The sequence below is a fragment of the Papaver somniferum genome, chromosome 6, assembly GCF_003573695.1.
Source record: "Papaver somniferum cultivar HN1 chromosome 6, ASM357369v1, whole genome shotgun sequence".
Taxonomy (NCBI): domain Eukaryota; kingdom Viridiplantae; phylum Streptophyta; class Magnoliopsida; order Ranunculales; family Papaveraceae; genus Papaver; species Papaver somniferum.
The window spans coordinates 139594118-139606527 of NC_039363.1; the positions used below are offsets into that span (position 1 = coordinate 139594118).

Below are 12410 nucleotides of genomic sequence, written 5' to 3' on the forward strand. Positions count from 1 at the left end.
TCAAATTCAAAAAAGAAAAACACGAAAGACAAATTAATTATTCCCCGAAGTCCAAACAGGCACTGTATAGGGGTGAGAACACAGAAATGTACATGGACGGTAGGTGTCTGTACCTGAATTAGATGATAAGAGTATAAACCAGTCATGCTTTTTGGGTTGGTGATTTCAAGTGTTGACCAAGGTTGTCACGCATTACAGGCTTCCGGCCGACAATGGTCACGCGCTCATGAATCATCAGATTTATGATTATAGAAATGCAGATAAACAGGCGTAGACGACTTAAAATTACAGGCTCAATATGTTATGCATTAGTGGTAGCGTATTACACGAAAGAGCAGGTGAAGCCGTCACGGTATGCCATATGAAAATCTTGCGTTCTAGAAACAGACTAGACCTAGCTTAAATTTAAGTCGTAACAGAAAATAACCATCCCCTGAGTTGGGTTACCGTGTCCCGTTTTACAATCACCAGAAATTTGTTTTCTATTTCTTCCCTTTTCAAAAGTTAGTAACTGAATATTTTGTTTTAATATTTGTTTCTGATCAGAAAATCAAAAACAAACAAAACCCTAGAGAGAGATTGAGAGTGAAAACCCCAAAAACAATTCCTTCTCCCTCTCTATCTCTCTCTGTGCAGCCAGAGTCAATGAAGGCATGAAAAAACTAAACCTTATTTCTCTAATTTTGGTTTACTTAATTAATCTATCGCCATTTTCTTCCTCTAATCATATGATTCTGACAATTTTTTGTTTTTGTGACAGAAATCTTTGTATATCGCCATTGTTGCAACTTTGTTGTTTGCAACTCATTTCTTCATCTCTGCTTCCGCTCTCAAGGTTGAATTTCTCTTTCTCTCTGGAATTACAAAACTTCTCTGTTTATGTTTCGTTTTTAACATCTTTGATTTTTCTTGTTTAGGTTGGACAAACTTGTGCCAAAAATTCAAACTGTGATGCAGGATTACATTGTGAAACCTGTGTTGCTAATGGACATCCTAGACCAAGATGTACTAGAATTCAACCTACTAATCCCATTTCAAAAGTACGTCTTCCCAAATTCAATACTTAGATTTCGATCATCATTGATTATCATCTTCTCAATTTTGAATTATCTTTATTTTGTTTAGGTGAAAGGAGCTTTGCCATTCAACAAGTATACATGGCTAACAACTCACAATTCATTTGCACTTCTGGGACAAAAATCTCAAACTGGATCGAATATTATAACTCCGGAGAATCAACAGGATTCCATCACCAGTCAGCTCAATGTAAGTTTTTTTTTCCCTCTAAAACTTCTCTGATTTGTTTAGTCGGAAAAGGATTGTTTCTCTGAAGAACATGGTGAACAGAGCCGGTGTGTGTAAAAGACGATATCACCCTTATATCATTGAGTAGCTTTATCTTATTTAAGGAAAAAGAACAAGGATATAATAAAATGCAGTATCGGGAACTCGCGGTGGTACTTTTTCTTCTCTTTCTGAAAGAAAAAGAAGAGTTTTAAACTTTTGAAAAATTAGATATAGGGGAAAGAGTCAAAAACCTATTACCTATCCGTGTTCCTAGGTTTTTTTTGGGTGTTGGTGGACCATAATGACCCTCATTTTCACTGGCTATCCTATCACTTTTCTGTCATTTGATTTTTCTTGACTTGGTCAATGAAGGATACGTGAGTAATCTTAAGGCTGTTCAGGTGTCGTTTGTTGTAATGGTAGGATTTCTTTTTCCAATTTGCTGTGTGACCGTGTGCCACATGTTGCTTGGCTTGTAATCAAAGGGTTACATCTTTATAGCTACTGATATTGATGGAATTTGCTTTGAAGCAGAGCTAAATGACATTTTCTTTGACAGAATGTAAAATAGTTTTTATATTAGTCTAGTAAACAGTGACATGTGTAGCGCAATAATTGATATTGGTGGGGGCTAGGACTTGGTGTTCATTCTAAAGAAAAAAACATAAAAGTTGACTGATGTCTCATCTCAACGTGATTTTATGTGGCATCAGCTCAACAATTATGTCAGAATCCTAAATGTGCCACCGGCCCACAGTATCAATGTGGCATTGAAAGTACATAACAAAAGTATTGGTACAAAAGCAACCACCGTCACATGGGCATGGCAATGTATGTTTGTACATGGGATGGGGATATGCTCTTGTGACACCAAAATGTGGACTCATTTTCACCTCAGATGCTTTGTGCGAATAGTTTTCACCTTGGATAAACTTGGATAAGTCTGTAAATGATTGCAAAGGACGGGAATACGAGTTGCTTATAATAGAGAAGTTTTCTTATTAAATGACCGATTTTGCTAAAATAGTAAGCTCTTTGCAGAATGGAGTTCGAGGTTTGATGCTTGATATGTATGATTTCAACAATGATATCTGGTTGTGTCACTCATTTGGTGGGAAATGCTATAACTTCACCGCATTTGTAAGTGCTTTTGTACTCAAAATTGTGCGCGATTGAGTTTGCCATCCTGTTTAGTTTATACTTGTAAATTAATGTAACTTGCTTATTAACTTCCAGCAACCTGCTATCAACGTGCTGAAAGAGATTCAAGTCTTTCTGGATGCAAATCCTTCAGAGATCATAACCATTTTTATTGAGGATTATGTCGCATCCCCTCAGGGCTTGACTAAAGTCTTCGATGCCGCTGGCCTTAGGAAATACTGGTTCCCAGTTTCAAGGATGCCTAAAAACGGTGAAGATTGGCCTACGGTAGATGACATGGTTCAGAAGAATCAACGACTAGTGGTCTTTACCTCCAAATCAGCGAAGGAGGCTTCTGAGGGTATAGCACACGAGTGGAGATACGTTGTGGAAAACCAATGTGATTATTTTTACTCTGTTATCACCTTTGGCTTAAATTTTCAGGAATCATCTGAAAATTGTAATGTTTGAGCTGAATTGCAGATGGTGATGGTGGGCTGAAGGCAGGTTCCTGTCCAAATCGTGCAGAATCATCTCCCATGAGCACGAAAACAAGATCACTTGTCCTACAAAACTATTTCCCTGATAACCCAGACCTAGTGCAAGCATGCAAATACAATTCAGCTCCACTGATTAGCATGTTGAAGACATGTGGTGAGGCGGCAGGGAATCGGGTGCCCAACTTCATCGCTGTTGATTTCTACAAGGTACTTCTTAACACAACTTGCTATAGACATAAAGCTCAAACGGAATTAAATTTTAACAAGGTGTACTTTATGTTGCAGAGAAGTGATGGAGGAGGAGCATCAGAGGCTGTAGATGTCGCTAATGGTCCGCTTTGCGGATGCAGCAGCATTTCCTATTGCAGGGTACAGTACTGCTAAGTTGCTACTGCCATACTTATTTTCATTTTTTACTTGGTTATTGATTAAAAAAAAATTGTCATAATAATAGGCAAATGCAACTTTTGGAACGTGCGACATTCCACCAAAGGCGGCCGAAACACCTGAACCAGCACCAAGTCGGAAATCTGGTAATGCTTCCTCAGATGGAACATCTATTAAGATGGGGTGGTTCTTTGGAGTGGTTTCTTCGAGCATGCTTTTGTTATCATGGCTGTAAATTTTATGGGAGTTCTTCACTATTTTCCCATTTAGCATTTCACGAAAAGATTAACGATACAAGTAATACAACCCAGCTGGGTTTAGTTTTGTTTACTTATATTTTTAGCAATACTATCTGGCATATTTATATTTAGTCTGCTTGTATAGTAACAAAAATTCTGAACAAATTATCCATTAGCTGCTTAACAGGCACGGTTTCAAGTTCCCTGTTGCTCTTCTTGCAGTCTCAATCACAAGTTTCGGAAGTACGACCAATTTGTTTTCACCTCGTAAAGTTCATTGTTGAGAGTTGGGGTACAGAAGATCTATAAGTACATTATGAACTCTAGAGTTAGTCAGTAAATGCCACTATCTTCCTCCTAGTGTCGCGCTTGTTTATAAAGGATGAATACCAATGAGCTGACAGCCTAGGGTACCTCTTTCGAGCCTTGTCATTGAAGTCAACTCCACAAAGGACCATACAAAGTAACCCCTCACCTTTGATCCATTTCTGCAAATTGATAAGATGCAACTTGTAGCTGTAAGCTGAAACTCATCCTATCCTTGCTTTTGTTTTACTCGGCTAAAGGGGAAAAGAATTGACAGAATCGAAAACTGTTACAGGAATCGGAAACTAACTGCGGGAACTAACTGCGTTAATTGACACTGACAATTTAAACCAACAAAAGACATATTTCTGTAAGGAAGTTTATAATGTTATATCTGTAGAAGGGTAGAACTACATACCTTTTGAATACAAGCACACTTTCAACATGTTTCTCCAAGTACTGTATTCTTTCTGTGTCATTACGATCTGGAGAACTGGACGAGTCGTTATTTGACATTGAATATCCTGTTTCCAGAATTTGATTCCGTCACATGTCATTTGCCAATACTTTTGGCTGTTGATAATTGAAGCATCTTGGGGAGCATATGTAAGACTAATGCTAAACAAGATCTTTGGGTACCATTTTCATGGATGAAGATTGTCGGATTTTTGTATTTGAGTGTAACGTACTCGAGCACTCTCTGGAGTCCCCATGATGTTGTAACCCACCTGTTATCATTCAGATCCTGGTGAAGCCAAATATTGAGGAGTCAGATACAGCCAGTCAGGTACCTTAAGATTGGCTGAAGAAATTGTACTCGGTTCTTTTGTTATCTTACTGTTGCAGGTGTCCCCTTATCAACTGCAGTGAAGCGAGACGAACTCTACTTAGCAACTTCGCATTTGTTTCCAATTAGTGCTACTGAGAGCTATTATTAATAAATTTGATTCTTTTTCCTGTTCTGTTGTTTTGTTTTCTTCTCATCTATTGGGTGTGCTGGCTTTGCAGTTAACTAAATTCGCCAAGCAAGCCAGCAGAGACCGCATTTTGCAAAAAACTCATCGACCATTTTGGCTCGTTTGTAACATAATTGAAAGACAAATCAATTTTTCTCTTTCTTTAGTAATTTTTAACTTAAGGCTGTTTTAAGGTTTCCTGCCATAGTGACCAAACAACTATCTCACTGGCAGTTATCCCATCACGAGAAGAATAAAAAGTGACCGAAGAACTTTGGCTTTCCAGCCATCGTGCACTTTCTGTTTTACAGCATGCGAGGTGGCATGAACATGGCCTATCAAGGATAGTTATTTTGGTGAACTGGAAAACCGTGACTAATCATCGCCGACCTTTCAGGAGTTGTGTGATTTATGTTTTTCAGATGTGAAAACCGGAGAAAGGGGAGCTTCGCAGTAAGCATATCAGGCATCATTATCATGTACCTGATGACACTAACAGCTAAATGATTTGAGAAAACACGTTATGCAAAAAATAAGAAGAAGTTGGCAATGGATTATGATACCTTGCTTAATTCACCGACACTCTCGTGTAGTGTTTAATACGTTGTTTACCTAACTAAGTTGTTGCAGGTACTGACAACAAGAGCAATACGATAATAATTATGGCCACCCATCTAAGCCTTTCTCTTTTTGTCAAGAAAAGCACTGTTCGTAAAGGATTCTGTAGGACTAACGGCAGTGTAACTTTAATGGCTTAATGAAAAAGATGAAACTCTTCAGAAAAATCCAGAGGAAGAAAAATTATATGATAACATTAACTAGTATTTGAATACAGTTATACTACCGTAACAGAATTAGGTTGAAACTTGACCACAATGCATATGTAGAGAGAGTCACAAGAGGATACAAATTTACAGGCACAAGACATAAATTTAAAATGTAGGTTTCTGAGTAAAAGAGTGGTTTTTCCTTCGGCCAGCTCTTTTGGTCTCCAAATCATATTGATCTACATCTTCCGTTTCATATAATTGGTTTCTCTTCAGCTTGCGCCGCCAGCTTGTCTGTCGTCTCACAAGGTACTAATACCTTAATGGCTGAATCCTGCTTTTATTTCATACCATCATTTGCATGTTTTGAGTTCTTGCCTTCAGCTTGCCGGCCCTGAATACAGGAAAGGACTACAATATGAGGAAAATAACAAAATGCAATAGAATTACAAGAACTGAATATGCGAGAACACAGACATACTTCTCGGAATGGGAAATCATCGATTTCAAGCATATGTATCACTTGACCCATCTTTGGCCTCTTCTGAGGATCTGGATCAACACATTTTATGGCAACTAAAAGACTGCGTTTGAGTGACCTTGCAGATGGTTTATCCCGTAGCTTAGGATCCAAAACTCCCTCAGCATTGCGGTTTGCAACCATTGTTTTAAGCCAATCAACAAGGTTAACCTGAACATCCCTTGCATGCAGTTAGAAATAGTACCTCAATAAACTTGAAGAGATTTTAACATTTGTAACTACCGAATATACATTTAATCAGCACGTAGGTATACTAACCTCACCTGGAGGCCGAGTAAAGTCCACGGGATTTCTTCCAGAAATGATCTCCATAATAAGAATTCCAAAGCTATATACATCGCTTTGCTCGTTCAACATGCCTGTACTTGCATATTCAGGAGCTACATATCTACAAATGTATAGAAACACAGTTATTTCCTAAGCTCAGTTCACATATGTCTGTGTAGAGAGAGTGAGTGACAGAGATATTTCAACGAACCCAAATGTTCCCATAACACGGGTTGTGACATAACTCCTCTCTGAGCCCAATAGCTTTGCTAAACCGAAATCAGATACCTTCGAAGTCCACTGCTTATCGAGCAAAATATTGCTCGATTTAACATCACGATGAACGACCTTAGGTTCAAGCCCTTCATGAAGATATGTCAACCTATAATTTAATAGAAATGAGTTAGTTCCTTGCCAATAACAAGTCAAGAAACTGAATAATGAATATCATGGATGGGTTTAAGTTCCTTGTTACATACCCTTTTGCTGTTCCAATAATAATGTTCATTCTGGACTCCCATGTAACAGGGCTATAAGGTCCTACCTCTCCATGAAGCCACTGCTCTAAGTTCCCATTATCCATGTACTCGTAAACAACCATCCTACCAGATATATGAATTTCAGATAGATAGCCAGAAGTACGCCATTTGATTGTTAACATGAACTCAGCTCTAAATAGAAAAGGATTTCGCGTGTAAAATGAAGTGTACCTGTGATCTCCTTCAGCACAGTAGCCGAGCAATCTTACTAAATTCTTATGCCGAACACGTCCAATTGCTTCAACTTCAACCTTAAACTCCCTCTCAGCCTGTCCTCTGAAGAAGTAAATACATCTATTTAATTATGGAATTTCTAAACTGCATATATAACATGAAATTAACCAAATAAAGTTATGAGGCAGGGCTTAAGTATTGATATACCTGTTATTAAGCAAATTCTTAATTGCAACCTTGGTGTTGTTCTTTAGATGGCCAAGGTACACAATTCCGTATCCACCTTCACCGATAACTCTGTCATCGGAAAACCCCTTGGTTGCTTCTTCAAGCTCTTTAAGAGTATACCAATGACCCCATCCCAGGTGCGAAACCTCGACTTGCACCTTTCGAACCCCAACTAAACTACTATCCTCCTTCAGAAGCGCTCCGTTTACAACTTTTCCAACTAGCTCTGATTCAAGCAATGGATTTGATGCAATTTGAGATTTAACTTCTTTATGGTTTTTTGGTTCTTTCGACTTATCAATCAGAATTTCATGCATTGGATATGTAGAGCTGATTTGAGAAGTAGACTTGTTGTTGTCTTTAGAAGTACTACTAGTACTTTTGTTGGGTTTGGAGATCATCAACCATAGTGCTATCAGAAAAAGAACAAGAACGAAAGCTGTACCAACTGATATACCCAATACAATCCATAATCTTAGTCCAAAGATTGGAGTTGGTCTTGATAGTTGATCGCTCAAAAATCCCTCTGTGTTGTCTGACATCTTACACAGAAAGGGAGAGAAAGAGATCACAAATGCAGTGGAAATGAAAATGGAGAAAGTGGCTACTGATTATTCATAGACTGGTTGTTGGTTGTGGAAGTGAGTGGAGAATGAGGTGAAAAGAAAGTAAACAAGAGCTGTCAAAATGGGATGGGAGTATGGGACTTTGAGAGTAAGAGGACAACCCACTAAAATTGTTGTTAATTGATTTCTGCATGAACCTGTTAAAAAACCACTACAACAAAAGGTAATGTCTTTAAACTAGCTAGCTAGTACTAAGCTCATTTTTCCCATTCTTTTGATCTGCTTTGTATTTTTAAATAATTAATATATGTATTTAGAAGATTCTTGATGCAACTTACAGTGGGATGTGAGATGGTTCGAACAATCTTTTATCATGTACATAGAGAAAATTAATGTATACTTTTCTCACTTTTTGTGGAAATCATGAATGAGTGAATCCTTCTATGCTAAGTATTACATGTTGCTCAAATGAATGATTTAACATGATTAAAGCTTGAATATCCAGATATCAGCATAAAGTCTGTGGGGATGCGGCACTAATATGATTGGAGATGTTTTAGGTTCTTTTGGAAAGGGTTCCAAGAAATAAGCACCTTGTGCACATATAGGTTCAGGCCCCGTCTGGTTGGTTCATATCTATTGATCTGTCAAGTACCGACACGCAAATATTGGTGCCATGTTCGTGTCACCGACACGGCACAGTATTGAAATCTATACTCCATTTTACTACTTTGGTAATCTAGTGTGTCATGGAAATTAGTATAATAGTTCATTTTTCTACATACGGGCTAACCTGATGGCATAAAATTGAATTTTTTTCCATGTATTTGCGTGATTAATGTATTTGATATACTATGACACTATGATCTTGGCATATAAAAATTAGTTAATTAATATATATATATATAAACGTGTCCATGTCCTGATGATTATAAATTTTGCAGGCCCCTGTGTCCGTGTCGTGTCCGTATCCCATGTCCGTCTCAATACTTCCCATATTGAAGTCCAAGGGAACCTATGCCCTGTAATGGGGTGGACAGCCAAAGCTAGACCGTTGGAAATCTTGTTACCGATTCAAATCGTAAGATCATTTTACCAAATCTCTGATTCCAAATCAGAATCAGTAAACCCCAAATCTTTACAAACTTGTAAAGATGATCTTTAAAACGAGAATTAATGAAAAAAACAATTAAACAAACAAACAATGGGTATTGAGGCGAGTGATCTCTTTATTTAGTACATTTAATGCTTTGTCCTAGATGCTGATGTTCAACACCACTTCAATGAACGCCAAAAATCGAACGCAGATTAATGATGCACAAACTCTCTTTTACAGTCTCTCAGAATATCAGATGGACAAAACCAAATTTCCGTCTCTCAAACTCAACAAGACGAAGAGTTTACATAATGTTGAAACAACAACTTTGGCAACGGCTGTAATTGTTCCCAACAGTTGTCAATTCAAAAGTTATGATTGTTATTAACAGTCACGTAGTTTAAATCACACCATTGTTCCCAACAGTCATTTATTCAAATTGTTCATTATGGATAGTGAGATCATATCTAACTAATTTGGATTAACCCGTACCATTAGATGATAACTGTTATATTTGATTTAAAACATTCTACGTGCAATCCTGATTGTCCAATTTGAATCTCATTGTATAAAATCAAAGGCTCCAAGTGTTCATCGCTACGAGCATATGAAGTGCATGCGTGCGCCCACGTCCACGCCATGCACGGGATGGGTGCGGCGCTTCGATGTGAAGCACTAAGAAAAGGGTGCACCTTCGCCTTGTATTCATACGCATATAGCTTATATACAAGAAAAACCTTCAAGCTTTAAGCAGTGTGGGACAAAACATTTCCCCTATGTTTCCACTTAATACAATTTCCATTCATATTTGGATATGCGCTTGAGTGGCCATCCCAAGCATAATTTTCATCAATAAATTGAAGCAGGTAGATAAGACATTGGCATTTAGGTCGCTACATGAGTTTATATAAAGCGTTATGTCTAAATCTAGGTGTGCTACTAGATAGGCATACATTTGTCTATAATAGCATGTCTGAGGCAGTAAGGTCATGCCTTATGATGCAACAATATGTTCCTTTGTCAAGTATAAAATCACACTGTAAAGTGGGTATGAAATTTCAGGTCTTTGGGAAAATAAGAAAAATAATTTATGTTAGAGCACTGCTCGGTCAAACTCGCAAGTTTTGATATCTCAAGCTTGTTGTCAATGTTAGATGCACAAAACTATGTCTTGATTTATGGTCTTCTAAAGTCAAGTCTCGGACTAGGATTAGAGTATGGTAGTTGAGTATCATACATCATTCAATAACTGTCGAAGATTGAAGACTGAAGATCAGACGGAGACATTTGGAGAACTTCGTCGACAAAGAGGTATGTGAAGACTGAACAATCATATTTACTCAAGGCATTACCATTATATCTTTATGAGACTATGTAGTATGATTTTAGTACATTGAATATCGCAAAGAAGAAATTTCCAGTCAAGCTTGTCTTGTTAAATATCTCAAAATATGATTCAAGCAATGGATGTTCATAAATCCTTAGCAGTCTTAGTTAAGAACAATTTATTATTCAAGAGCTATTTTTGTTTCAAGCTGATCTTTTAGAAATTGCTCTAGAAATGATATTTCATATATATAGCGATTGTGAATGTTTCAAATCATGAAAAAAGTTTTTTAGAACTATTGAAATATGAACAAAGGGTGGTACGCATACCCAGTACGTGTACCCTAAACATCCGAGTTCCAGAACATAGGTAGGTACGCATACCCAGTACGCGTACCCCAAGGTTCTGACTTCGTATAAAGGGGAAGGTATGTATACCCAGTACGCGTACCCTAAGGGCTTGAGTTTGTGGATAACTTAGGGTATTGTAGACTCAGTGAGTGTACCCTAGCTTCCTAAATTCGTGAACTGGTCTATAGGTGCGTGTACCCTTACACACACCTGCCAACTACGAATCAAGAAAATACTCATAAACTATTTTCACAAATACGTTTGGAATTGCTACAACTCTCATTAACACTTTTAGGACATCTTTGATCATTAAATTACTATGGGATTGTTAATCATGATTTAAGTTTTAAGTGATAAATGAACGCAATTTTTCTTATACGTTCATATGGCATATTTTTCATGAACTATCACTGTAAATGGTTCCAGTACCCTGTACCATAATGTATATTCTTTTGTGTAATTTCAAGACACACTTTTCACACGCTTACATGAATTCCTTATACAAATTTCACCTAAACTGAGAAAGTGTTTGCTTGAATCTCAAGTTATCTTAGGTTGAATTCAAAGCTATGTATTGTGTTGAAAGTCTATAAATAGAGAGACTCAAACAACTGGGAATTCTAATTCTTGACACCTTTGCGTCCTAATTACTTGTTAGAGTCGTCCTCTATTAATCTAGGTTTCCTCTGAGAAAAATAACTAGGTTTATGACTTAAAGACTTTACTTAGGAATTTGTGAAGCCACGTCCGAGTATCTTTACCTTGATAATTCGTGTATCCTGATCTTGTACTTATTGATTGTTGATGTTAGAGCATTGCTCGGTCGAACTCACATGCATTGCTATCTCAAGCATGTTTGTCAATGTTAGTGATCAAAACTAAAAGTCTTGATTTCTAGTCTACTATAGCTAAGTCTCGGACTAGGATAGAAAGTGTAGTTGAGCTCAAGGACTTCATGGCGATTCATCATACAAGAAGAAGAACTACTCAAGGAACCGGTGGAACTTCTTGACAAAAAAGTATGTGAAGACTTGAACTTATCTGTCACTCAAAAGTCTATCTACTTTATCTCCTACTTCTTGAGACAAAAAGTCGTATGCTATATATAGACTTAGATTATACACATTTGGTATTTCGAGCCGAGTATACCTCGCCTATCTATATCTCGAAATATGTGTTGGTAACCGTTTCGCTTCGATCATGTTTATCTTTACCTAGTGAAGAAAGTCATGATATGTTTCAATCACTTTGAAAATTGCTTTGACGAGAAATTGTGTAACAACTATATAACGTCCTCTAAGAATGTTTCAATGGTTGGAATGAGAGTTTAGATTACATAACCAATGATGGACATAAGTATTGTTATGGAAACACATATGTGCATAAGTCCTATTCCTTGAACCAAAGTTTGCGAACTTTGTTGATCAAGAGAAACCGGAAGAATGGCTTGTTTCCAAGTCCGCGAACTTCCGGACTTCTCATCCCGAGAAATTCTGCTGGAGTTGACAAACTTGTTACATGAGTACCAGTCCGCGAAACCGTGGAAAGTCTTTGCCGAGATTTTATGCTGGAGTTTGTAAACTCTGCCCCGGTTGCTTAAGTCCGCGAACCTAGTGTGCGAACTTAAGAAGGTTATATATCTGAAGATGATTTCTGAACTTAAACTTATAAAGACTAAGGAATGCAAATTTCAAACCATGGCTATAAAGTTCATGAACCGATTCAAGTGAATCAAATCAT

General features: G+C 37.5%; 2 protein-coding genes across 5 annotated transcripts; one reads left to right on the plus strand and one right to left on the minus strand.

The window, feature by feature from the left end:
* The first annotated feature begins 444 nt into the window (after positions 1-444).
* LOC113289530 (PI-PLC X domain-containing protein At5g67130-like) lies at positions 445-3752 on the plus strand. Of its 2 annotated transcripts, none has more exons than XM_026538800.1 (9): positions 445-651; positions 761-835; positions 918-1040; positions 1126-1266; positions 2329-2427; positions 2524-2788; positions 2911-3134; positions 3213-3296; positions 3382-3752. In XM_026538800.1, exons 1-9 carry the CDS (start codon positions 646-648, stop codon positions 3547-3549), a joined length of 1185 nt encoding a protein of 394 aa, XP_026394585.1. In that variant the 5' UTR covers positions 445-645; the 3' UTR covers positions 3550-3752. The 2 variants fall into 2 exon arrangements, with proteins under 2 accessions (XP_026394585.1, XP_026394584.1); XM_026538799.1 differs by having other exon boundaries at positions 448-651; positions 2524-2827.
* A 1848-nt stretch (positions 3753-5600) lies between these two features.
* On the minus strand, positions 5601-8351 carry LOC113289532 (probable serine/threonine-protein kinase At1g01540). Of its 3 annotated transcripts, none has more exons than XM_026538803.1 (7): positions 7311-8349; positions 7101-7205; positions 6870-6992; positions 6602-6772; positions 6382-6511; positions 6064-6288; positions 5601-5976 (listed from the first exon to the last, which is right to left on the minus strand). In XM_026538803.1, the coding sequence occupies exons 1-7, from the start codon at positions 7871-7873 to the stop codon at positions 5923-5925; spliced, it is 1371 nt and encodes a 456-aa protein (XP_026394588.1). In that variant the 5' UTR covers positions 7874-8349; the 3' UTR covers positions 5601-5922. The 3 variants fall into 3 exon arrangements, with proteins under 3 accessions (XP_026394588.1, XP_026394589.1, XP_026394590.1); XM_026538804.1 differs by having other exon boundaries at positions 6064-6273; positions 7311-8344; XM_026538805.1 differs by lacking the exon at positions 5601-5976 and having other exon boundaries at positions 6136-6273; positions 6387-6511; positions 7311-8351.
* Positions 8352-12410: the final 4059 nt, after the last annotated feature.